Source organism: Coffea arabica, chromosome 7e (genome assembly GCF_036785885.1).
Source record: "Coffea arabica cultivar ET-39 chromosome 7e, Coffea Arabica ET-39 HiFi, whole genome shotgun sequence".
NCBI lineage: Eukaryota > Viridiplantae > Streptophyta > Magnoliopsida > Gentianales > Rubiaceae > Coffea > Coffea arabica.
The window spans coordinates 16,488,346-16,516,119 of NC_092323.1; the positions used below are offsets into that span (position 1 = coordinate 16,488,346).

At 38.3% G+C, this 27,774-nt stretch overlaps 3 protein-coding genes across 6 annotated transcripts; all 3 read left to right on the forward strand.

Moving 5' to 3' along the window:
• The first annotated feature begins 1,364 nt into the window (after window positions 1-1,364).
• Window positions 1,365-2,915, forward strand: LOC140011257 (uncharacterized). Its single transcript, XM_072060033.1, has 3 exons — window positions 1,365-1,477; window positions 1,994-2,342; window positions 2,439-2,915. The coding sequence occupies exons 1-3, from the start codon at window positions 1,365-1,367 to the stop codon at window positions 2,913-2,915; spliced, it is 939 nt and encodes a 312-aa protein (XP_071916134.1).
• Window positions 2,916-6,930: 4,015 nt separating this feature from the next.
• Window positions 6,931-13,107, forward strand: LOC113700484 (uncharacterized). The gene is made up of 6 exons (XM_027220960.2): window positions 6,931-7,126; window positions 7,227-7,281; window positions 7,848-7,898; window positions 11,898-11,989; window positions 12,071-12,148; window positions 12,719-13,107. Exons 1-6 carry the CDS (start codon window positions 7,071-7,073, stop codon window positions 12,867-12,869), a joined length of 483 nt encoding a protein of 160 aa, XP_027076761.1. The 5' UTR covers window positions 6,931-7,070; the 3' UTR covers window positions 12,870-13,107.
• Window positions 13,108-20,199: 7,092 nt separating this feature from the next.
• LOC113701351 (UDP-glucuronate:xylan alpha-glucuronosyltransferase 1) lies at window positions 20,200-25,940 on the forward strand. 4 transcript variants are annotated; one of them, XM_072060517.1, is made up of 5 exons: window positions 20,200-20,454; window positions 20,967-21,036; window positions 22,926-23,135; window positions 23,690-24,318; window positions 24,655-25,940. In XM_072060517.1, exons 1-5 carry the CDS (start codon window positions 20,445-20,447, stop codon window positions 25,680-25,682), a joined length of 1,947 nt encoding a protein of 648 aa, XP_071916618.1. In that variant the 5' UTR covers window positions 20,200-20,444; the 3' UTR covers window positions 25,683-25,940. The 4 variants fall into 4 exon arrangements, with proteins under 4 accessions (XP_071916618.1, XP_071916619.1, XP_027077755.1 ...); XM_072060518.1 differs by having other exon boundaries at window positions 23,708-24,318; XM_027221954.2 differs by having other exon boundaries at window positions 20,201-20,454; window positions 20,945-21,036.
• Window positions 25,941-27,774: the final 1,834 nt, after the last annotated feature.

The window sequence follows — 27,774 nt, forward strand, 5'->3', positions numbered from 1 at the left end:
AAGATCTCGTTTATCACCGAATACGGCACATATTGTTATACCAACATGCCATTTGGGCTGAAGAACGCTGGCGCGATCGATCAGAGGTTAGTCAACAAGCTGTTCAAGAACCAGATCGACCGCAACATGGAGGTCTAGGTGGATGACATGTTGGTGAAAAGTCGAACTCAGGAGCAGTTCATCACCGATCTCCGAGAGATCTTTGACGTCCTTCGGAGCTCACGGATGCTGTTGAACCCCAAGAAGTGCACCTTCGGAGTTAGGTAGGGCAAGTTCCTTGGGTACATGATATCCAAGAACGGAGTGAGAGCTAACCCCGACAAGGTGAAAGCCATCATGGACATGCCTCCCTCCCGAAACATAAAGGAGGTCCAGCGATTAGCTGGCAGGATGGCGGCTTTAAACAAGTTCCTGTCGAAATCTGCAGTCTGGGGTTCCCCTTTCTTCAAAATCCTGAGAAGAGGTCCCCAATTCGAATGGACCTCTGAGTACCAGAAAGTATTCGACGAGCTGAAGGCTCATATTACTCAGTTGTCAGCCTTGACCTCCCCCGTACAAGGAGAGACCCTGTTTATATATCTAGCGGTGGGAGAAGAGGCAATCAGTGCAGTGCTAGTTCGGGAGGAGGACAAAGTCCAGAAGCCTATGTACTATGTCAGCCGAGCCCTGCAAGGAGCAGAGTCAAGATACATTGCGGTTGAACGGTATGTTCTAACGTTAGTTCACGCGGCCTGAAAGCTCAGGTTGTACTTTCAAATTCACCCCGTAATAGTGGTAACCGACCAGCCCCTGAAACAAATCCTCTCCAAACCCGATGTATCAGGAAGGATGGTGAAGTGGACTGTGGAGCTATCTGAGTACGATCTCGGCTATCAGTCCCGTACGGCCATCAAGGCCCAAGCATTAGCGGATTTTATAGCAGAAGGTGTCTCTTTCCGACTGCAGGAAGTCGAGGCCGAGCTGACCAGAGACACAGCTGACGTCGAACAGGCCGGAGAAGCTGCCGAGGTCACACAGGCCGAAAGAGCAGCCAAGGCTGAGCTGACCGAAACGCGGCTAAGGTCAAGCAGGCCGGAGAAATTGCCGAGGTCACACAGGCCATAAGGGCAGCCGAAGCCGAGCAGACCAGAGAAGCAGTCGAGACCAAATGGACCGAAGAAGTTGCGGAGGTCGGACAAGCCGGAGAGGCTGCAAGGCAGGCCATTTCGACCTAGACGTTGTTTGTGGATGATGCATTGAGTAAAGAAGGGTGTGGAGCTGGACTCCTCTTAACCAGCCCCACGAGGGAAGAACTAGCCTACGCCCTAAGGTTTGATTTCAGGGCCTCCAATAACGAGTCCGAATATGAAACCCTGATCGCGGGGATGGTGATAGCTCAAAAATTGGGGGCTGAGTCTATAAAGATCTACAGCAACTCGCAGCTGATAGTGAACCAAGTGTTGGGAAACTACGAAGTCAAAAAAGAACCACTGAAGAGGTACGTCGCCAAGGTGCAGGAACTAAGAACTCAGTTCAAACTATTCGCGCTCGAACATGTCCCGCGAAGCTGAAATAAGAGAGCGGATGCTCTGTCCAAACTAGCCTCCACCTCGTTGGGCACGCTGAATAAGGAGGTGCTGGTGGAGGTCGTCAGAGGTCGGGCATATGATCAGTTGGACGCGGCAATTATTCAAGTAATGGGCTTATGGATGGATCCCATTGTGCGGTACCTAGCCAATGGAGAGCTCCCCTCAAGTAGGGTAGTGGCACGCAGGATCCTCCTCAAGTCGCAGGGATATGTGCTCACGAATGGAGTGCTCTACAGGAAATCCTATCTACGTCCATGACTGAGGTGCGTAACTGCAGAGGAAGGGGACTACATCATGCGCGAGCTGCATGAGGGTCTCTGCGGAAACCACGTCGGCCCAAGGGTTTTGGCCAAAAAGGGAATGCTGTCTGGGTATTACTAGCCTACCATCTTCCTGGACTCGGCTGAACTGGTAGCACGGTGCAGGTCGTGCCAACTGCATGTCCCAGTTCATCACGCCCCAACACAGGAGATGGTCCCGCTTCAGAGCCTCTGGTCGTTCTTTCAATGGGGAGTCGACCTGCTGGGCCTGTTTCCCCGAGGTCCAGGAGGTTATGAATATGTGGTGGTGGCCGTTGACTACTTTACTAAATGGGTAGAGGCCGAACCACTCAACATCATCAGTAGCAGGGCGGTCCAGAAGTTTCTCTGGAGGAACATTGTTTGTCGGTTCGGCATACCTCGAGTCCTGGTCTCAAACAACGGTCGACAGTTTGCCGATAGTTCTCTTCAAAGTTGGTGCTCAGAGCTCGGGATCAGACAACACTTCACCTCGGTAGGTCACCCCCAAACCAATGATCAGGTAGAAAACGTCAATAGAACTATCCTGCACGGCTTGAAAACACGGATAGAGTCCGCTCGGGCTGGGTAGATCGACGAACTGCCTACCATACTATGGGCTTACCGAACTACTTCTCGAACTGCCACCCAGGAGACCCCCTTTGCCCTGACCTACGGGGCAGAGGCCCTGATTCCTGCGGAGATTGGTGTTCCCTCGGGCAGGGTTCAAAATTTCATAGCTCAGGACAACGAGGACCAACTACGTCTCAACTTGGATCTGCTCGAACAAAGGAGAGAAGAAACGGCTATACGTATGGCTAAGTATAAAGGACAGGTCGTACGACACTACAATGCTAGGGTGAGACACCTCTCCTTCAAACCAGGGGACCTAGTCTTGCGAAAGAATACCGTGAGTCGGATTCGGGGTATAGGCAAGTTGGATCCGAACTGGGAGGGCCCCTATGCGGTGAAGGAGGCAGACCGAGTTGGATACTGCAAGTTAGCACACCTTTGTGGAGAAGAAGTCCCGCGTTCTTGGCATAATTCCAACTTGAGGATCTTTCATTAAGAGTTCAGCTCGTGCAAGGCCTACGCTCCGACAGGAGGGAGGCCAGCTCATGCATGTCAGGTCGTTCACATATCTAGATTTTTATTAATGTCAATGTATTCAGTTAAGGATGAATTATCTCGCATAAGTTAAAAAGCCAGCTCGTGCTTACCGAAATCAATACCAGTTCGCACAAGTGTATTCTGATGTTATGGCAAGAAAGTTATGAATGAAAAATGCGGCTAAGTGTCAAGCAAAAGAAAAGTTTCATTCCATAAAAAAGAAATGTACAAGAGAGAGCCGAGCTCATACAAAAGTGAACTGTGATTAGACAGTTCGGATCTCTATCCTAGGATCCTACTCTAGTTTTCTCCCTCTTCCTCCTCCTGTTCGAATTCAGGAGTGGTCACCGGCAGCAGAGGATCGACAACCAGATCTGCCAGCTTCCGCCCGCGTGAATAGCCCTCCACCAGGCGGTCGACCTGTTCCACAGCACTGGGGTGTTCAGAATGGCCATGTCGCCCATGAAGTCATCCGATCTCAGGAAGGCCCGAACACCTTCCTGGCGTCCTTCAGTCCTGGCCGCTTCCACCTGGGCTGATAGCTCGGCGCCTCTTTGCTGCTCCTCCTTCAGCTGGGAGGTCAGCTCAGCGTTCTTCTTCAGCTCCAGCTCGAAGTTCGAGTGGACCTGCGCGAGTTGCCTTTTCAAGCCCTCAGCCTCAGCTGTAGCAGCTTCGTGCTGACTTAGCAGCTTTTCATTAGCTGCTCTCGTCTCGCTCATTAGTGGGAGCAGGCTCTCGTAGCGCCTATCCAGCTCGGGACCGACCACGTTCATCTGGCAAGTCGATTTCAGAGAACAGATCAGTCTTGAGAGAAGGTAACTTTGATCAACAAGAGCGAGCAAAGGAGTGACGAAACTGACCTGAGCTGCTCTCGTGTAATAATAGTCGAGGAGGTCGGGAGGATTCATGGTCTTGACCAGGTTGTAGTCCCACGGAAGGATGACCCAGTGCACGAGCTCCCGAACCACCTCCGGGAACTGAACTCGATCATTAATGGACAGCTTCCATTGAGGACAGAAGTGCATGGGGTGCTGATATGTGACCAGCCGAGTCTGGGGGTCGAAGAGCAAGGTGCTCTGGTGCTGCTACAGATTAAGAGGAGCCTCAGCTAGGGCCTACTCCTCGGGGGTGTTGACGCCATAGTGACCGGCCTGGGCAGGGTTAGGCGTCGGCCCCTCCTCCCGAGCTGGGGACGAGATCGTCTCCACCTTGACTCTCTTATCAGTGGTCTTCTTCTTCTTCTTCTTCCCAGGCTCAGCAGCTTTGGAGGACTTAGCAGAGACTGGTTGAACTGGCGGGACAGGTGCTGAGCTGGCCGGGATTGTCGAGGGAGCTTGAGTGGGTGCGCTCGAGCTGTCGGTGCCCCCGATAGTCAAGAGAGCTGCGAAAACCTCTTCACTGCAAAAAAACAAAGCCCAAGCAGTTAGCAATCACACGAGCTGGAACCCTAGCTCCAGCAAACAAAAAACAAGGACAAGAAGATTACAGGTGGCCAGCTCGTCCGGGAAAAGAGCTGTACTTTCGGGGGACAGATCTGAGGAATTAGCTCGGATCAGTCCAGCCGCCCAGAATTGGGCCTCATGTCCGAGCTGAGTAGGCGAGTGAGTTCGGACACAAGGAGCGGGGAAGGAATGAGATCAGAAACTTGAGTCTCCGCTCTCCAAGTCGGGGGAGGAAGGCCTAGGTTTTTCACATAAAAGAACTGGGGCTTCCAGTCCTTGATAGAGGAAGGCACCCCCGCGAATAGTTCGAGGGTAGGGATTTTTGCTCCGCTCCTACGAGCGAAGTAGAACCACCCGGGCACTTTGCCGCTAATCTTCATTTGGAAGAAAGCTCGAAACAAATCAAGTGAAAAGGGGATCTCGAGCACGCGGCAAAGAATGAAAAAACCTATGATGGAACGAACAGCATTTGGGATGAGTTGGGTTATGCGGATGCCCCAGAAAGTGAGGATCTCGAAAAGGAAATTGGGGATAGGAAGGCGAAGGCCGGCCATCAGCTGGTCCCTGTAGATCACCACGAATCCGGGAGGAGGTCGACTAGCAACCTCTCCAGGTCGGGCGGCCCTGGGTTCGAACTGGGCAGGGATATCATACTTCTCTGCCAGTTCGTCGACATCTTTCTGCTCCAGGGCTGGGGGAATAGTGTCGACCTCGCCGAAGTCGCCACCAGGTCCCCGCTACTGTTTGATCTGGAGCTGCTCGTTCAACAGCTCCGACAGGGGGCTCATTGGGTTGCTCGGACAAACTCATTATTCTAGCAGGAGACAGAATGGGGGAAGGTATGAACTCTGACCCGGATGAACTAGAAGAAGAAGAGGAACTAGATGAGGTAGAAGAGCTGATATCTACAAGTATGGGGCGAGCTACCCAACGCCTAGGGGCTGAACTGGTAACGTCAGAGCGTTCAGAGGAAGAAGAAGACATAAAAAGGGAAAGGGAACTTACTGGTGAAAGGAGGAGGTCGGATGAAAGACTGATCTAAGGAGTGCGCGAACTGACCCTGGGCTCTTAAAGTAAGACGAGCGGACGGACTCTCGAAAGAAAGGAGAATGAAGAAACGAACTGGAAAGCAAGGAGGCGAATTGATGAAGCGAAAGAAGGGGAGTGAAAGTGACGCCTGGGGGGCCTATTTATAGGCAACCCTCAGGGTGGGAAAGCGAAGGGGCGCACATTTATTTTCGAATTTATATCGGGAACTGTCATTATGAGTCGAGGTGACGGTTGAGGTAATGGGTATATGAACCGACGCGACGGTTACTCGGGTGGATGCCAGACGGGGGCCCCACGCCAAACTGACACGATGCCTTCAAATTCGGCCTAGACTCATGCGACTACTCGATGACCCTAGACTAAAGGGGGGGCTAGTGTAGTGGGGCCCATACGCACGTCAGTTCGGTCCACACACACGTCAATTCGGTCCACACGCACGTTAGTTCGGCCCATACGCGCATCAGTTCGGACAGGAAGAACTGACTGACCTGGCAGGGCAGCTCGGACAATCAGAGGGTAGTCCATGTGATTGCCGCCTCTAGAGTGGATGGGCCTGGTGGGCCGCGACGCCCGAACTTGTCGGGTCCAACAAGCGGAGCCCTAGGGGGAGTTTTCCTCCGCTAAGGACTCATTGTCCTATAAGGAAACTATCACTCAGGACTCTATAAATACAACACATTGGGAAGACACAAGGTACGCCATTCATAGTTCAATATACTATCCCTTTGACCTCAAACCTCTACTGACTTAATCGTCGGAGTTGCTCCGGGGAACTAGCCCCACTGTTTGTCCATCTGCAGGTCGGTTCGGTCACCTCGCCAGCCCGCCAACTCGCTCAGCAGGTCACAGCTCAACTCGGATCTTGTTTTTGGCAATCGCATCAGGTATCGTAGCTTTTTGGCCAAACTAATCCCTTAAGGTTATATATAGAGTCTTGACCAAGAATATACTGCAAAGTAGCACATAGGGTTCAATTACGGGATCTACTGATAACTACCAGGCTACGGAACCGATTGGACTACCCGCAGTGGGTAATAAATCTAGTAATAAAGGTTTGGTTTTTCTAATGGGTGACTAAAGGTACTCATTAACACATCTAATATTCATCTAACCTATCATATATATGAACATACTAATAATTATTATTCTCTTTTGTATTTATATATTTTTCCTATCCTATTTAATTTTACCCTTCCTCCCTTGTATTTATTTGCTTTTTCTAATTAAACTTATATTTTTATAAATATAAGATCTAAAAGATATCTTAATGAGTGCCATGTGAGCACTCGATGTTAGGCAAATCGATAAAAATTTTCTTTCTATAAAAAAATAAATAAATATAAGTAGCCCATTTAAGCATACCACGGCACATTTATACTTTTTAGAAATTAAAACACAGGCCCAAGCCTGCGTCCTATATGCAGAAAGCCCAAAATTGATGCGTCATTGACGAAATATACAGTATTGCTTCACGAAACCTCTTCTTCCCTTTTGCCTTTTCAGTGCATAGGGTTTTAGCATTTTGAGCTATCATTCTCTCTCGCTCACTGCGTGTTTTTGAGTGTGTGTAGTGTGTGTCCTTTTTCTTTTCTTTCTTGAATTATTGAATTTTTATTATCAAAATGACTAAATTCCGAAAGCTTAATCGACCAACTGGTCATCGAATGTCCCTGCTCAGGTTTGAGCTTTCATGCTCTTGTTTACAATTAGATTCTTTTTTTGATTTATATTGTAAAACGATTTATTGTATTTTTTATTTTGTTGTTGATTATGGGCAGAACCATGGTGTCCCAATTGGTAAAGCATGAGCGTATTGAAACCACTGTCGCAAAGGTAGGAATTTTTCTCCTTTTTATTTATTTTCTGTCTTCCAATTTTAGGCCCCATTTTTTTATTCCATTTCGTTATGGGTGTTTTTTTTCCCCCTTTTCTGAGGTTATATTTCTGATAGGTTTTGTCGAAAATGGTTGTTTGTTATTTAACAAAATTAATTGTATAAATGATTGATCAAAATGTGCATTTTCTTGGTGTTGATTACGCTTAGCCTAAGATGGATTGAGAGTAGATGTTTTCTTGGAACTGTTTATGTGGGGTCTTTTTAATTAAAGCCATTTTTTATCTCAGAATCTGGATTAGCGTTGTCATGTTCAAGAAAATGATGTTATGTTAAAAATTCCAAGCAAATGCAAGCCTTTTTCAGAAAGATTATGATTATTTTTTGTATTTTTCAGAACTGGAGTATTGTTATTAGGTTTCAGTAACTTGAATATGTGATTTATTTAAAAGATTGTAGCAGATCTCAGATACTGAATTGGGATTAATGTAGTTGGCTGGGTAGTTTTGCAGAACTGCTAGACATTGTTGTGTGCTAAATTTCTTTTAATTTGATTGAATTATAGGCTAAGGAAGTTCGGAGGCTTGCTGACAACATGGTACAGCTCGGAAAAGAGGTGGGTTTATTTGTTATTTTTTTAATGTAAAATTTTGTAACTATAAGTACAGTAAGGTAATATCTCGAGTAGGCCGATCATTGACAGTTGCTTTCTGGATGAATTTGGCTCATGATGATTCAGAAGTAAAGTGAATTGCTCTCACTTGATTAAATGCAATTTTTATGATGATTTTAGAGTATGAGAAAGTTTAGAATAAAGGAAAATGAAGATGGAGATGGGCAGTAGTATAATAAATGCTACTCTTTTGTAATGGGTCATTTATTGCATTCTTGATTGCTAATGTTATCTGTTGCCATAGTTCAATTTGTATCATGGTGCTATATTCCACTCTGTGTTCCAATTTCTTCATCTTTTGCCTTGTCATTTTGAAATGTGGATTTTCTATTGTGGGTTATCATCAACCCTTCTCTAAGATAACTTAGTATTCTTTTCTTGATTTTACTTTTGCTTCACTCTTTACAATATTAATACGTTTGAAAGATTTTTATTTTTTTGATCAGGTTTGTCTGAAAGTTGTTTTTTTATTTATGTATTTCTTTGAAAAATATACTCCAGGTTTTTTACTTTCTTTTTTAGTACCAGAAAGTATCCTGTCTGCTCTCTGTAAATTAAATTGTAAATATGGTTATAGGTGGTATTTTCCTGTCATACTCATGTACTGTGGATGAATTCCTGAAGGTACTGTTCGACCCTCTTGTAGCATGTTACCTTCTTTAGAATGAGAATTACCAAATGAGATCCTGGGACCTATGCTCTTCCTTGGTGATTACATTAAAGGTCAAGTGAGCATGCTATGGCCTGATTAGGAACGCATATTGAAATGAGTGTACTGGTCTCTTGTTGATGCTCCTTGCTTTGTGTTTGTGCAAGTGAAAGTAACAGTTATGCTATTTTTCAATGCTAGATAGTCCAAAAGGTTTTTTGGAAAACTCTTGCTTTAGGTTCTTGATTGGATTTAGTTACATAGACAAATAAAGTTCAGCAGTGTTAAGAGTGAGCAAAGGAAAAGATTATTATGCAATTGATGGCCTGGATAGTGCAGGCAATTTGGAGAAAAAAGGATTATTGAATATTCTACAACTGAATCATGCTTGTACTGCTGCTTTGTGCTCCCGTTTCCCTCCTCTTCTCTTTCAGCTTTGGCTTTCTAGGTTTAGATGGACATTGTCTTAGTGAATAAGCAATGTGATATCAATTTGGAAGGGGCCAAATCCACACCCTAAGTGCCAACAGGACAGTAAAGCCTGTAGCATTTAATATTGTAACTTCTTTCTAGAATCTGAAGTTATCCTTTCACACAACAATAACAAACTGCCTTCATAACACTCTTCTTTCAGCTATCTCTTACCATTCTTTTAAAGACATTCTATGTTTTTTCCTAATACTGACACTGCATAAAGCATTTGCTGTAAATTTATCAGAGTGAGAAAGTTTTTTCTCATGAATTAACAACACAAATTTCATCCTTAATGCTTGGAAACAAAGAAGGATCAATTATAGATCCGTGACAATTTGTGTCCTATATGCAGGGAAATTTACTGATATCAAATAAATATTAGAAATTAGGAGACCGTATAACTGGAAAACATTTGCATGATTATAGATTGGAATTAAAAGTTAAAAGAATTGGACAAGGCAAATTATTATTATTTTATGAAAGCATAAATTTATAGTTGCAAAAAGGTGCGAAGGAAACCATTAACCGTTGAGGGCTTCAAGGTCCTATTGGTATTTAGGGTGTGGATATAGGATGATAGGGTGTGTATTGAGTCCCTCCCTATCAATTTTCTGTTCAATTTACTCCAGACTCCTGTTATTCTATTTTTCTCATCTTTTGAAACAACTTTGAAATCCTTTGGATTTGACTGAATTGGCTGCTTTTCATCTAGTTGAAGTTCATGAAATAGTGTGCCCAAAGAAGTCTTTGTCCTTGCCCTCATTTGAAGCCCACCTTAGTGTTAACTGCAAGTTTCACAGAAGCAAATGAGATATGGAAGTGTAGTCCCTTGAAAATGGTCCTCAATCTGTCTGTTGAATTTTGGTGCTGCATGAAATTTCAGTTTGACCTAGCAATTTGTAAATTTTGTTGGTTTTTCAGAAAATAGTTGAAAATTGATCTTAACTACTGTTGTTTATGTTTGGAATAAACCAAGGTAGTATATTTTTGGCTGGAACTATTCTTGCTTTTTTTATTTGCTTACTTTAAAAGGGGAGTTGAAGCTCTAAGGTACTATGTGATGGTTGACGAAATATACTATTCCGTTTTCTGTTTCCATGGCAATTTCATATTTAAATTGGAAAAGATCTTGTAGGATATTGTGTTTCCTGTGGGTCAGTTTTCTGCCCAGAGTGCTTGTGACTTGCTTAAGCACATATGTCTAACACAAATGAATAAATCAGCTATTAAATTAATTTATGGCATTTTTCCACTTTAATTTGACCAATGGATATGCTTCTCTGCCTGCCTGGCCCTTGGGAACCTTGCCACCCTCATGTTACTTGTAGTTTCATTATTTGAGTAATTATTTTTATATACTCTCAGGTGGTGAAGAAATCAACTTGTTTCATCAGCCAGATGTGTGCTCTATAGTTGCTTATATAGAAATTTGAACCATCATGTACCAACATTATTCACTGCAAATCTTTCAAAGAATCATGGTCTAGTCTGAAAAATTTCATTGTTATTTACATAATACTACTATTAACTTGAGAAGTTCTCAATTATAAACAGTATCTGGCTACAGGATTTAGTTGCAACAAATTTCTGGGTTAACATGCAGAAATTCATTGTTATTATGCACAAAATTGGAATCAGTATAGACCAACACCATCAGCTGTCCTATTTGACTGCAAATATTTTACGTTGTACTACTCTCAAACTTGACAGTGCATTTTTTTAAAAAAAAGTATCTGACTATAGGATTGGGGTTTTCAAAATTGCCTCAATCTTCTGGGTTATTTTATTTGTTACACAGTCCGTTTTCCTGGTGGTTCAGATATTGCAGCATTGCGTGCTATAGAAAGGATGAAACCCTTGATCTCATTGGTCTTTTCAAAAGATGATGACCTTGGGGAGTTCGAGCATCCAATTTTATAGTTTTTTGGCATTATGCCTAAGAATCTCAGCAACTATGGATGAAAAGAACAATAATGGCCTATTATGCTTTATTTATATGATAACTGCAATTAAATGAACTTCATTGGCATGTGATATAATCTATAAATTGCTTTTTTCTAGCTGGAAATTTTACTGATTGCGTGCAGTGGGCTTAAAACTTAAGATTCTGTGCCGAGTGTCTGCTTCAACTCTGGAATCTGTTGACTGTGCTTTCTTTGGATGATCATATAATCACTATTAATGGCAATTTGGATGATCGGGAATATTTGCTTATTAAAGACCTAAAATCAATGTCATTGTTAAAGGCTCATTTGGTTTATGGCATGTCGCAGGATTTGGAAATTGATTATGTCGCATCCCATTTTTATTCAGTTTAAGTGACAGGATTAGTGATCCAATTAAGATAAGGTTATTTCATATTTGGGACAAAATCATCAAAATTGGGCATGGGGTTCAAGGTAGTAACCCCTAGTTGGCAGTTTGGTTGGAAGATAATTTGTACCCTTCTTTGATCGTATTTCGGTACCTGAGTATGCAATCCTACATTTACATAGTTGATATTGAACTTTTTCTAGGATGTCTGGTCAATAATTGTGTACTGAACAAATAGAAATCTTGGGATGAGTCATTGCGGGTAAACTGTTTCCTGAATGATTCGTCCCCTGTAATCCAGCGCACTAATCAGATGAGCCATAACTGGATGTAAAATGACTACTATTGATTGCTTCCATTATCAAGTGATCCTGGTAATTGAATCTATTATTATATTATTGCAAACCGATCGGCATTGTATGTTGGGAGTCTCGTTGCTTTTAGTATTAGAGCTGTATACATATGTCTTTACCTTGTATTTCAACTCCCTTTCTGAATATTTTCAGGGTACCCTTTGTGCTGCAAGGCGTGCTGCTGCCTTTGTTCGGGGAGATGATGTTATTCACAAACTTTTTACGGAATTGGCTTACCGATACAAGTAATGTTTTAACCTGATGCGTTACAAAATTTTGTTGCGCGTTTCTGGTTGTAATAGTTGACGGACATGTCTGTATAACAGGGAGAGAGCTGGTGGGTACACTAGAGTGCTTCGTACTCGAATCAGAGTTGGTGATGCCGCTCCAATGGCGTACATTGAGTTAGTTTACCAAATCTTTTGCCTCTACCTGCAATTAATTGATGATTAGGTTGTCAGATTCTTCTGCAATGGTAACTGAATGCTCCTTTTATGGGACGAAAAAAGAAACACAAGATATTAATCACACATACCTGTTCGCACAGTTTTGTAGCTTTCAGAAATCCTAGGATACAATTTTCTGTCAAAATTTTGCAATTATCTGACAGTTCATCAAAATTTTGTTTTCATAAATTGAGATTCAGGTGAAAAGAAATTTCCTTTAATGTGACCTTTTCATTATCAGAAGTTAAACAAAAGAAGAAAGGGTGTTCTTTGATATGCAAATCAGATACCCGCATAACCTTCTTGGATGATGAATCTCTCTGTCACACACACAAACACGCACACACAAATTTAATGATGGTATTAACAATGTTTCTTTTGGCAAATTTTGCAAGTAGTCAACCAGGATCCGTGGAATTCCCTTCCAGACCTTGTCAAACAATTTTGTGCTGGACAATCTTCCAGTTATTTGGTCAATAGAACTTATATCTGATAAACAAAAAGTAAAAATTTCTTTTCATCTTGCAGGTTTGTAGACAGAGAAAACGAACTTAGGCAGGCAAAACCTCCGACTCCCCAACCACCACAGAGGGCACCATTGGATCCCTGGACTAAATCACGACTCAGCAGGCAATTTGCTCCTCCTAAAGAAGACAAAAGCTCAGAGTCCGACAGTTGAGATATTTGTGCATGAACATTAGCATGAGGTTTATTTTGGCTTTTTGGTCTGAATTTCAAGATAATCCCCTTCTTCAACCACAAGTTTTAATAGCTAGGCAAATGCTTGGAGCTTTATTTCAAGCATAATGTATTCATGTGCTACTAGAATCTTTCGCAACTGATGTGCTGTCAACTTCAAAGAACAGTTTTCTGCACCAATGTAAAAATTGTGCATCAACCATGATTTTGGGAGGAAAGCAAGACTGCAAGAGCTGCCCTATTGGCAATATCTACTTCAATTACGAATATTTGTTATGGCTTGATCTTTGATACAGTTGATGCAACTGAGGATTTTCTTTCTTCTTGTGGATAAAAATATCATGCGAGTTGGGAATGTTATTGTTAGAGAGTCCCAAGCTTGAGCCTAGAGTTCCCAGTTCTGGGAATCAGGATAATTTTTTTTGCGGATTGCAAGGAATATTAAGGATCGATACACACTTGTTATTCATGTATTTTAAGTAAAATGGTCTTTTTCATCATCGCAATTCATTGAATTGAGTTGTCATTTTTTCCAGCTTTACTAACAATGATTACGGTTGGCTACCAACTTTGCAACTAAACCCCCTCACCTGCCATTTAATAATATATAGTAAGAAGACATCCCATTCTATCTGTTGGCCATTGGAACTAATGATAGACAAAATTCTTTAAAAAGATGTAATTGATAGACAAAAGTCTTTATCAAAAGTAATCTTAATTCTCTTCGACCAGGTCAAATTAAGCCAGGGTTTACAAAATTGGCCTCCCAGATTAAGCAACAACAGGTGCTGAGAAGGGTTTCCTTTCTACCAGTTTGAAACGATCAATCTTGAATACCATCCTTTTGTTTTAACTTTTACCTGAATTGGTCTTGAAGTCTACTTCTATCAAGGAACTACTTATATAACAAGTCAAAGCATACATTCTTGTTATTGCTTTTTCATAGAGATAATAAAAGCCGGTTTGGATTGCTATTTCCTAGATTTTTTGTAGAAAAATATACTGTAGCGATTTGATATATGTGAGATAAAAAAGTGATTGAAAAATGATTTCATAAAAAATATAAAAATTTTTGAAAAAAAATGGCAATCCAAACAAGGCGTGTCCCATTAATGCATCTATCTTATTATGTAGCAAGATATCATGAGTGACACCAAAGAAAAATAGATGTCTGGGGGATCCAATTATGCAGAACAAGCATTGCAGAGTACAATTTCAATATGAATTACTAATCAAGCTGTATTTTTTTGGGAGAGGAATGGGTTAGATGGTATCGGTGGAGGGAGTTAAAAAAAAAAAGCTGTATTTTTATCAAAGAGGATCTAAGTGGTTAGCAAGATGATAAACAAACACTCTATGCTGCAACAAGTATTAATAAAAGAATTTGGCAAGTAACCTTTTTGGCAGTAAAATATGATGCTATTCTAAGATACATAACAACTTCTAGTTTACCTGCACCAAATAGTACGATTTTTTAACATTTATTTTCTTGTTAATTTTCTCTTCTTTTTTTTTTTGGGTGGATCAAATTTCAATTGGTCCTAAAATTTGATATGATATTGAAATCCTGGGATTGAAAGTTCAATTCAATTTCTGAATGCACAATGGCAATATAATAGATTTGGACACAGACCAAAAAACTTTTGCCAAAGTAGCCAGCATGCTTGAGTTGAGGGTTTGCTTTGCTTTGAATACAAAGTACATACGGTGTCATGTCTCTATACTTTCTCAAACCTTATCTTGCTTTCCCTTTCTTAAGTTTCATAGTAATCTTTTTACATGCAATGATTAGAATATGGAAAGTTTCATAGTATTCGGATACGTTTTCAGTCCACCTTCTAGGTGCACATTTTTAAAATTAAAGAAAATAGAATATAATATATTTATCAATTCTGTTTTCTTCCCCACTTTATTCATTATTAGTTTTTAAAAAGAATTAATTATGAGAAAACACTTTGTGTTAAACTTTTATAGCATGCGAGTTAATTGCTATTCTAATGTTCTATCTTAAACTTCTTTTTCTTTCTCTTTTCCTTTTTTTTTTTCCTGTTTTATCTCTCTTAATATTTAATATAGTAGAGAAAAGTTGTTTATTTTACTATTCTTTTTTTTTTTGAAAGAAAGTGGTTTATTTTTCTATGAAAGGCAAACGTACCGCTTATATTTTGTGAAATCTTTTCAGTTACATCTTTATATAAAAGTTGGACTCATCACTTCAACTCTTTTTATGAAAAGAGTAAAATCAGTCTTCTTGAATAACATAATATGGCTCTTTTGGGTTTGCAATTACATCTTTTTAGTTCGTGGAATCTACAGTAACAAACTCCAAAAACACACAATCTCAAATGCACTAAAATAAAACAAAATAAAATAAATCCTAAAATTTTTTCATCTTCCACATGCAATCACCGCCACCACCGTTGGCAGTTAGGGGTGGGCAAAATTATCCGCTAACCCGAAAACCCGTCATATCCGATCCGATCCGATCCGAAAATTAGGATATCCGATTTTCATTATTTGATCGGGTCAAAAGAGGATAGGGTACCCGCTAAGATCCGGGGTGGGTTAGGGTCACATAATTAAAAATTCGCGGGTCCCCGATCCGCCCCGCATATATATATATTTATTTTTACTTTTATAGACACGCTATAAAATAATAAGTTAGAACTAAATAAGTAATTTTATTGAACAAATTGCATTACAAATATGAGAGGCTATAGTTTATTTACAAGATTCATTTGTAGAGGCCATGATCTTATATTTTATAGAAAAAAGTTTAATTAATGTGGAACATATATATTAAAAATTGTGCTACTTATTTCAAAATTTTATTGATTTTGAATTCTTTTAATTTTTTATCTTTTATCTTATATTCTCTTCACATGCTTGTTTCTTGGTGGGAAACCTTTTTTTAGAAAAAAAAATTATTAAATTTTAGATGAATGTGTAAAATATAAAATTAAATTGGTATAAATCATTTTTTTTAAAAATTAAATGATAAATGGGGCGGGGCGGGTACCCGCTGACCCGACCCTATCTCAGTGGGTACCCGCTGATACGCGGGACGGGTAAGGGTCAGAAAATAGCTGACCCGCAAGGTACGAGTCGGATCAGCCAAATGGTGAATGGGACGGGTATCCGACCCCGCGCCCACCCCCATTGGCAGCCACCCTCTTTTCTTTTTTTCATTCTCTCTCTTACTCTTTTCCTCTCTTTTTTCCTTCCTTCTTTCCTCTCCTCTCCCTCCTCCTCCCCCTTTTTGACCACCCCCTTTTTCCTGTCTTCCTCACCCCGTCCAGGCCCCCTCTCCCCCTTTCTCTTCCTTGACTAGAGAGAGGGAGGAGAAGAAAGAAAGGAGGAGAGAGACAAAAAAAAAAAAAAAAGAGAGGGGAGGGTGGCTACTGGCGGTGGTTGGCAATAGCAAAATTTTAATGAATTTATAAAAAATATCTAAAAAATTTTAAATTCTAAAAAGTCCTAAAATACAACTTCAAAAATACCGAATCCAAATAAACCATTTATAGGAAAAGTTTTACATATACACCGCTACAATAAAATTTTTGAAAAGCAGTCCTAAAAATACCTAATGCATGCGGAGCCATATACATTACAAATATTGCTTTCCCAACTCCTCAGAAAGCTTCCAAAATAAAAAATAAAAATTCCTGGATCAACACTAATTGTCACTAAAAGAAACTTCGTTCTGGATCAGTTTTTTTTGGTGGGATATTTTTTGAAAAAATCTCACTGTGCCAAAAGAGGCCGGATCAGATGGTAAGACTCGTTCACCTTACATAAGGTATCGTGTTAGCTGGCCATCCGCAAAAAATATAACTGAAGACGTTGCAAAAATTTTTCTGGCCTGGCTTGACATTTTATTACAAACGTACCCTATTGTGAAAACTAACTTTTTTTCTGGCCTGGCTGACATTTTTTCACAAACATATTATACTATTTGTGAAACCAAAGTATGGAGAAATGCATGGACTGGTCTAAACAAAGACAAACACAGAGACGTAGCGATAGGTGCAAGGCTTGGCTCATCAGGGAATGTCCCACTTTTTAATGTCCCAAACAAGCATGCTCTTGTGCAGAGACAAGTGTTTCTCTATGCCCTTTTTTTGGTTTCGAATCAAGAATGCTTATTGGTCGGTTGAGACAGAAGACTTGGAACAGCTTAATGTAACTGGTAATTGTCATGATGGAGTTGTTAACACGTTATTATTGGCAATTGATTAGGACAATCGTTATGCAAAACTTGGGTTTTGCCTTTAATTAATTTCTTGATTAAAGAATCACCAATCTGTGACATTGTAGTTCTACTAAATAGAGTAATGTAATTGTGGATTCAACAATCTGCCTGTCCAAACCTGTATGAAGTGAACTACACCTCTATCCAGTCTTTTTACATAAAAATGCAATTTACCAAAAGAAAAAAAAAAAGCAACATAAGTTTCTCTTAATTTCCTTAGGCTTTTTTTCTTTTAATTTTCTTATTTTCTGGGTTTCCTATGTATTGTATCTTGAGGAATATAAAGAACAATGACCAAACGTTCTGCAATCACTTGTTAGTATAGTCAGCAAGCTTATTGTGCTAGAAGCAGATCATTTGCTTTTTACCAATTAATAGTGAAATCATCCTAACTTTTCTTATTTATGTTCTTTGTTTTGGGTATTTTTGCACAAGCAGGAGATTTGTGCATGAAACCATATTTCTGCTTTAGGTTTGGGACTATCCACTGTTTTTAAAGGACCTTTTTTTTTTTTCCTGAAAAGAAGTGTACAAAACTTGAAAGAAAGTAGAAAAGAAAAAGAAAGAAAGAAAAAGATGTACAACAATCTTGAACCAAATCTACTTGATACGCATTATAGTGTTGATCTACCAAAGCTGATGTACTTCTTGCCCAAATTATATCGTTGAGTACCTCAGTTAGAAATTGTTATCAATTTGACTGATTGATATTTGAAGCCAATTCTTGAACTAAAATTGCACAATCGAATGAAAATTCTTGAAGGATGATTGTGGTATAAATAAAGTAGAATCCCTGTTCAAGACAAGCATGCTCCTCTAATGCACAAATGTTGCCAATGTATCTGGGTATTGTATACAAATTAATAAAACTTAAAACTAAAATTTAGTAATTGAATTATCAGATTGAATTTTAAATTTTAAAGTGTCAAAATCCTAATATTTTGAATATGCAAACTTAAATGAAAAGCTGAAACAGAAAATTCCAAATTGGCAAATTCAGCATGGCAAAACAAAAGGAGTTTTTGGTAGGGCTATGCAAAAGGGAAAGAAACAAAACAAGATAAGGTTTACTTTAATTACTTTATCAGGAAAGGTTACTTCATCATATCACCACATAACAGCAGAAAAAGATTCATTAGATTTTGACTTCATAATTGGGCAGGCATAATTGCAAATAGCCAGATCAAATGATGTAAATGGACAACTAAATTGGTTGAGAATCATATATCCAAGAAAAGTAATTAAATAGTTTTACCATTAAAACCAATTGTAAGAGTAATTAGCAAACAATCATTCTGATTTAACAATATTACCATACAAATGGAGGGATTGCTGGCCATCAAGAAGAAGGATGATTAGAATTCCCACATGCGAGTTAGTAAGATATGACTTAGTAATCATCATTTCACATCCATATACATCATCAACTAAACCTGTTATTTTCATTAACCTAATCCAGCTACCACAGTTGCAAATTCTGATGACAGCACAAATGAAATTTGAATGTTTCTAGAAGTAAACACAAACAATTTTACACACAATTCTCAACTACTCAATTGCATGTTTCGTGTTCTTACAAATAAACGAAAACGAAAAGAGGCAAATTATGGGAAAAAAAAAGCACAATGTAGTATCTCTTGTCATAACTGGGCTATGGCATATAGACATAATGATGAACCCCAAAACCAAAAGTATGAAAAAGACATATATTATGCTTTATTTTTGGGGGTTGTTGAAAGATGACTTGTACTTATGTGGTACTTTTACTCCATCTAACTGCAAAGAAAATTCCAAAAAATGCAAAGAAAACAATTTGAAGAGGTTATCTAGGCGTCTCATATTGTTTTCTTGTCTTGCACTTCTTTAACTCTTTGGGAAACTATGAGATAGTTGTCAATGTCACTTTTCAGTTTTCACATATTCACAGACACTCAATTCTGTTTGTAAAAATATTTTGCAAGTAATTTTTTTTTTCTTACGGCCCTAGTTGAAAAGTATGAGCAGTGTTCTTCTTGTTGTACAAGAAAAAGATGTAGACGTGTCTTTCGGAAGAAATGCATTCAGGAAATAACAAGGATAATAAGTTCTTAATGTTATTAGCATAGGACTATCCAGGCCTATCAAATCTTAGGGATCATTAGCAGATGGCTGTACACAACAGTACAAGGACTTTAGAACTAGTTTCTCCTCCTTCATTCTAAAACTCCTCCAGTCAAAATCTTTTCCACCTCTCCAATGGTAGAGAGACCAGACAAATTTGGTCTTTGCTCATAAGAGAAACCATTCTTTAGTTTTTAGTTTTCCTTGTTTCAATAAATTCTCCACCTAAAATTTAAAAAAACTAATCTCTACCCGATTCTACATACATACATACATATATATAATTGCTAGCTAGTTTATTCTTCCCCCCTTGAAATAGTAGCAAGGATTTTTTTCTTTTTTGCTCAAAATGTTAGGGAAGTTATTAGTAAGGATTTCACAGTACAAGGAGGCAATACCGATATCTTTTTCTTTTTCCTATGATCCTATTTATGTTATTTCTACCAATAAATTACGGGTTCCTTTCAACTTCGGGACAGAAAATTCTCTAGGATTCTACCCCTATTGTACGTTCTGCATGTGATGGTTACTTTTAGATTTTTAGAATATGAATATTATTATGGCATAAAACCAAGCAGAAATTCGTGTCACTGAAGATGTCCAATCAACCTCAACATAAATGGGAAGATTGCAAGGAAAGAAATAGAAATAATTAAATACCAACTTGTGTGTATAAACAAAAACAAACTTTTTAACTCCCATGACAAATATATGGATTTTCTTTAATTCTTCTAAAAATGAATTGAAAGCAACAAGTTGGTAACAAACTAGTAGAGTATGTTGCATTTCTTTCTTGATAAGAAAATTTTGGTATTTCACCAGAATATTGTCAACATAAAAATACCAAAATGTGAAAAAACATAGAAAAATTTGTCAAACAAACTTACCCTGTTGTACTGGTAGTAGAAAGAGACATCCAAGGCAGGAGAATTCAAAGGGACGTTAGTTTGTCTATATTGATCCTCTCCCTCCATTCTCTACTCTCTACCTTCTCTCACCTTTTCCATCATTTTTATTGGCCATTCTCCACCCAAACTCAACCATCCTCTACCTAGTACCTACATAAATCTCTTTCTCATTATTGCTGTATAGTATTTGTCATCTCCTATACTATCTCCATTCTGCACTTTTCAAGCCATTGCTGAGATGGGCTTCCCTTAATTTGCATGATCCCAGAGGAAAGTCAGTTTTGCTGATGCCTTCATGCTGAAATGTGAGTAAATATTTTGTGGGAATCTTCTTGAGCAGATTTAGTGTTGCATGTTTTCTTTAACCCAAATTAAAGTTTTCTTCTCTGCATTTATTCTTCCTGCTTCCCTAATTAAAAGCACATATATGAGGTTCGTTATTCCTCGTTTCTGAACAAGTGGGTGTTCTCACAGTCACTGCCTCTTTTCTACTCCCTTTTAAAACTTAAAAACAAAAAGATTGTATTTTATATACAAGTTCATAGGTATATTCATAGAGACACAGAAAAGATTGTGGGCATAGATAAATGTGTGTGATTTCTTATGGTTGTTGGAAATAGTGGCCCTTTTGACCATTTGATACTTTGATTCTTGATTTCTCTACATTCATTTTTTGTGTGATCGCTTCCTATATTTTTTTTCTTTTTTGAAAATTTTGACAAGATTACAGAAATTCTACAGCACATCTTATGGTACTTCACAGTATATATGATAATGCATGTTTTGGTTATGCAGATCATCAGCTTTCTTTCTTCAGCAGGACTAAATCAAACTAAAAGTGTCAGTGGCACATCTTCAAGCTCCATGGAGGCAAGGCAACGATCGCTGTCAGTGGTTTCTTCTTCAATGCTTTTGCTTTCTTCTAATTGGAAATTTTCATCTGATGCTTATTCCATCGGGAAGTCTCTCTTAGCAGTACAGAACATTATAATAATGCACCAGTAGGTGGAAGTTTGATGTTAATCCTGCATACTAGAGGATTAAGTATATGATTGGATTCGTATTTGTACAAATTTGTTTGTTGAGAAGAGTTGATTTCTTTGTTTTTGTGTTTTGCGATGGGGGTGGGAGGGTTAGGTTGGTTTTTATCCTTAAAAGGGACTTCTGTTCAGATTTATGAATTCATCAGTTTGAAGAGCTGACTTTTTTTTATTTGTTTCTCCCATATTGTTTACTACTATTTTCTTACTATATTTTCCTATGCCAATCCTTAATGCAGTACAGTCCCCAATCTTTAAGCACACTTCTTTTCTAATCAATCTCTTCCATTACACAATGTTCCAACTGTTGGTACCTCATTGACCTGCCATTATCCTGGAACTTTTGTTCCCCTGTAATTATGATAACAAAATTAGTAGCCATGATTTTAAATTCTGTGCTTTTATTGATTTTGCTGCTGTGAGTATTTGATTGGATGGTTTCATAGTTGCAGTTCCTCTGTTTTCTTTTTTCTGTTTTCATGATTGTTTAGTTTCTAAGCATCCAAGGTGGCAGGATGAAATTTGCACAATCCACAATCTTCTGAAGTCTTGGCCACTGAGAGATGAAATGATGAGTCATCTCTTTCCTTGGTTAGATTTGACTCTAAAAAAGTAGATAGCTAGTGTAATGATCTCCAACTAAAAGGTCCCTAGTAAAAGGTGCTTGGAGAGCTTTCTTCTCTCCCTTGGCTAAGGCCTAGCCAAATCAGCCTAAAGTCAACTCTTGATGATTTTCTATTTTTTTCCTGCAAAAGCCTCTCAAGCTAGTAAATTAGTTGAAACTGCTTTAAGGTAGTCCATTATTATACTTTAGCCAAAATACAAGTGAGGCCAGTTTAGTTAATTACGCTTAGACAACTAGGGATGCTTGACAAGTTACAACAGTTAAGTCTACTGACAAGAGTAACACTTGGATTTTATTAAGCAGTCCTATTTGATGTGAACCTAACTAATGTTTTTGTTTTTGTTTTTTTTTCCTTTTTTGAAGCTAACTAAGATCTTTCCTGAAAAAGTTGAGAGAATGGCTACCTCCACTTCCTCTACTTACCTAGTGAATAACAGTATCAAAATCCTACTACAGAATTAGATTAGAGCCCCATTTGGTCTAACTACGATAAAATTTAAGACAGGAATGAGAGATTTGCATCTTCAAATTTTCCTTGGAGAAAGGCAGGATTTTTGAGGAAGGATATTAACATAACAAGGAACTATTCCCCATTAGAAGTATATATTTTGCCTGATAGACTATAGATAGAGAACTGTTGATTGGATTTTAGTTTAGGATCTACCCTTTAGGAGGTTGCCCTGATTGAGTATGAGTTACCCTTGATCAAGTGGTCTGGCCTCCTAAGATTTATTTCTCATGAGCAAAGAATTTCCTTTCCATAAGTAACATGGTGTGGCACATAACAGCACTGAGATTAGATATGCATATAGTGAACGTTGATGCATCTTATTTTTCCAGGATTTTTAACATGTTCTGTTGTTTTGGAGCCAATCACCAATTTAATTTGCAAAAAAACTAAAATTTAGTGTATTAATGTAGATTACAGTCATGTACTGCTCAACTGCGCCATGAATGAGCTTTACAGAAGTCACTGAAATTGAAAGCTTGCATTTTCATTAGGCTTTTACCTTCCTATTAGAATATCAGAAACTTACAAGCAAAGCAAGTTTATAGCATCATATGCTCTGTGAACCCTTGACTAATATGCACAGTTTCCTCCTCTTATCAGAGAAGATGCATGTAAAAGGAGATTACACAAAATTAGAGTCAAGGCAATTGAGAAGCCCTTCCAGCTGATCTCATTACAAGAAAGAGGAGCAAAATACAGGCTTCATCCATTGAAATTAATCCTGTTTTTCATTCTACTAGGCACTCTTCTGAAAATTATCTTCTCTCCAGCTGTTTGTATTGGTGACAGTATACCACAAGCAGTTTCTCGGTATGTCCTCATTTACTTTGGCTTTTCAATAAATGGGATTTCTAGTTTCTTCGCATGTTTCACTAGTCATAACTGATCATCATTTTACAAATGTTTAGCATGTGTAACTTGCCATGATACAAAAGGACTATGACAATTTCTAATGTACATTTGCAATTTCCTGGCAAAAGTAATCTGATATTTAGAACAGATTCAATAGATATTCAGGTTGATAATTTTTTCAAACAACTACTACTTTGTCTCTAATTCATCATCTTGACCTATGTACTTGGCTAGGAAAGATGCTTATATGCATCGTCTTACACCTGAAACATTATTCTTCCAGAAATCGAATCAGAAAATTGTTTTGCTTTCAATATTTAGAAACTTTTGGACAAGATATTATTACTATTAAAACCTGAGCATCTGTTATGAACAACTCACTTGTTCTGTTATTCTAGATACGGTTAGCGTGTTAACGCTCAGCTAAGAATTGACCAATACATGTACCAAATAAGCAATATATGATCAACAAATGTTTGGTTATTCATTAATGAATAACTTATGTAATGCAGGCCACATTTTGTTAACAGGTGGATATGGGGTGGAGTGGATCCTCGTTATATATCACATGTTGATGTTAATTGGGATGAAGTCTCCAAAGTTGTGAAGAAGATGCCAGATAACAATAACATTCAACGAGTTGGCCTTCTCAATTTCAATAGAAGTGAAGTTAGTCAATGGAAACAGTTTATTCCTTATGCCAATCACACAATCCTGAGGCTAGACTTTGCTGATAGTAATATTACCTGGGAATCCTTGTTTCCTGAGTGGATTGATGAAGAACAAGAAGATGAACTTCCCAGTTGCCCTTCTTTACCGAAGATCAAAGTGCCTGAAAAGCGGCTTGATCTTATTGCTGTTAAGCTTCCTTGCAAAAATGATGGTAATTGGTCAAGAGATGTTGCTAGGCTACATTTGCAGCTAGAAGCTGCCAATTTAGCTGCTGCTTCCAAAGGCAATTACCCTGTTAACTTGCTGTTTGTTACCCAATGTTTTCCAATACCAAATCTATTTCCTTGCAAGGAGCTTGTTGCACGGGAAGGTAATGCATGGTTGTACAAGCCAAACTTGAATGTAATCAGAGAAAAACTTCAGCTCCCAATCGGATCTTGTGAGCTTGCTCTACCTCATGGCAATTATGGTGAGTAAAATCCTCCTAAAAAGTCATTTTAAACTAGAAGTCCTAAACAAGATATTGCTGGATCACTGTTTTGTCCATCTTTACCAGTGTGGATAACAAAAATAAATTTAGGAAAACTAATGACTTATATATTTCAGTCTGTATCCACAGGGATGATAAAGGAAGAATATTCTTGAATTAAGTTAGATCATAGTTGTTGTGAGATGGTAATTGGTTTTACATTTTTCTATTGTGATAAAACTCAGGATCACATACTTCATCTTTATCTAATTTCTTGAAAGATTTTCAAGGAGATACCAAGTTTCTTACAAGAATCTACTGTTAACATTGAAACAGAACGAGACAATGCAGTCAAAAAGCCCCGAGAAGCTTATGCTACAGTCCTTCATTCAGCTCATGTCTATGTTTGTGGAGCAATTGCTGCGGCACAAAGTATTCGCATGGCAGGGTCTACCAGGGATCTTGTTATACTTGTTGATGACACCATTAGCGAGTACCACAGAAGTGGACTTGAAGTTGCAGGATGGAAAATCCGAACAATACAGAGAATAAGAAATCCCAAAGCTGAGAAAGATGCGTACAATGAATGGAACTATAGCAAGTTCAGACTATGGCAACTGACAGACTTTGATAAGATCATATTCATTGATGCTGATCTTCTCATACTTAGGAACATTGATTTCCTATTCAAAATGCCACAGATCTCAGCAACAGGCAACAATGGCACACTTTTCAACTCTGGAGTTATGGTGATAGAGCCATCAAACTGCACATTCCATCTGTTGATGGAACATATAAATGAGATTGAATCATATAATGGCGGAGACCAGGGCTACTTGAACGAAATATTTACGTGGTGGCACCGGATTCCAAAGCACATGAACTTCTTGAAACATTTTTGGATTGGTGATGAGGAAGCAGTGATACAGAAGAAAATTCGTCTATTTGGAGCTGAGCCACCAATTCTTTATGTCCTTCACTATTTAGGATATAAACCATGGTTGTGCTACCGCGACTATGATTGCAACTGGAATGTTGACATATTACAAGAGTTCGCGACTGATGTTGGTCACAGAAGCTGGTGGAAAGTGCACGATGCAATGCCAGAGCGATTGCAGGACTTCTGTCTATTGAGTTCAAGACAGAAAGCACAGTTGGAGTGGGACAGAAGACAAGCTGAAAAAGCAAATTATACAGATGGTCATTGGAAATTGAGAATCGAAGATCCTCGTTCTAAGAAGTGCATTGACAGGTTATGCAACTGGAAGAGCATGTTGCGCCACTGGGGGGAGAAGAATTGGACATATGATCCGCATTTCTACCCTACACCACCATCCATTACCACAGCATCTCTTTCCAGTTAGTGATAATACAATTTTACATCTTTCAAACCGTTTATAAATTTTTTCCACTACAATAAGATGCTACAAGTTACCTTTTTTTTTCTAATCAGTTTTTGGTTCTTGTCTTTTCAATGTCCATTCTGGGAGTATGCAATAGCTATTCTACTTCAATTGCAGCTCCTATTCATTGTGCAACAATTTAGGAAGGGAATTAGTCATTTTTCCCTCACAATTTCTCATTTCACAATGTCAGTCCTATAAATGGTACCCCTTTATGTTCCTCGGATAGTTTGAACCTTTGAGGCATAATCTCCTAATGCTATACTCTTACTAGAAGGGTAATTCGTTTATCCAGTAAGTCTGCTTGTTGGAACTACTAATAACTCACGTGCTTTGCACGTGGATATATTTTTCCAAGGTATAAATCCTTTAATATATTAAATTTTTCTGCAAAACTTTGATTATTGGCATAATATAAACGAAGAAACTGTATAATGAACAAAATTAAGTAATTGATAATTGTACAAAATGATTGTTGTGTACAAAGCAATTAAAAGCTTATTGTGCATTCTACAGTTATATAACTCTGAAGATCGAAGATTATCATATTTAAACTAAATTGTTGGTATAATATTGACTAAGCAACCATATAATAAACAAAATTAAGCAATTGCTCGTTGTAGAAAATGTTTATTATAAACAAATCAATTAAAAGTTTATTGAACTCTGAAAATGGAAGATTATCATATCTAAATTAAGTTGTTGCATATTTTACCTTGATTGTGACAGTAAACAGAGAAAATTTTCTATGTTGTGTCAAAAAAGTGTATATAACAAAACCTGAGCAAAATACATTCTAAAACATTATGATTTGGATACAACATAATATAGTGAATTTAATCATCAATTTAACCTTTTATTTTCTCATTAACTGTTTATAACCTTTTGTCTACTTATTAATTGTCTCATTACCTGTTTATAACTTTTATCTTCTTATTAATTGTGATTTTCTTCTAAACCAATATGTATATAGTTAGCTTTAATTATCACGCATAAGAATATAATAATTGAAGATAATTTTAACACATACAATAATTCGAGATGAAGAAAATGATTGGTGAATATAGTTGTAAGTGGGCAGTTTTTAATTTTAATTACCAACATTTTTTAGATGTAATTTATTGAAACTTTTCATTTTTCTTACTAGTGTCATGATTGAAATGTAAAAACTCTAATTAAAAGACATGAGGGTAATTTAGACATAATAAAAACTAAGATCAAAATATGCTTATACTTATGCGTAAAAAAAATATGTTTATACTTACACTCTATATTACCAAAACTCATTATACTTTTTGTATAGTAATGATAATGATATAATCAGTAGATTTGGACAATTACCCTACAATCATACATCCTTATGAAACATTCTTGACGAACCTCTAATCTCAGATTTATCAATGGAAGAAGACTTCATGATTAAGCAAATGTTTGATTGGTCTGGTACATCATACCATTAATGTCCGAGATAAAATGAAATTGGTTGACAGAAAGAAAAAAACCACTGCCTCAATTTGGTAGTGCATCTCTTCAACAAATAAAATACAGAAAAGAAAGCATGGTTGTATAAAGGGTAAATTACTCATGACCCCCCTGTAGTTTCACTTATTGCCATATGATCCCTCTAATATTTCGAAATCTACTTCACGCCATAATTTCATGTAAAGTGGAAACTCAAAAAAGAAAATAACCTATGTAATGTCGTTAGTTAAAATACTAGTACTGCCCTTAGTTAAATACTAAATCAAACAACATCCTAGTCATCTTGCATAAAAGTATAGGAAAATTGTGTGAAAAATTACAAAAACTACTAAAGAGTGTTCAATTACCATAACCGATCATGCATTCTGTCCATTTTCTATTTTACATAAAATTATATGGGAGGTACATGGCTATCTTGAAGCCTTAGGTAGATCATATGCAAAACCACAGGAGAGTTATATGTAATTTACCCTCGTACAACTTGTGAGAGCAGCAAGTTATGAGAAAAATTTAGAAGCCTTCAAGCAGTCCAAGTCGGATCCAACAAAATAATAGGTTTATTCCTAGTTGA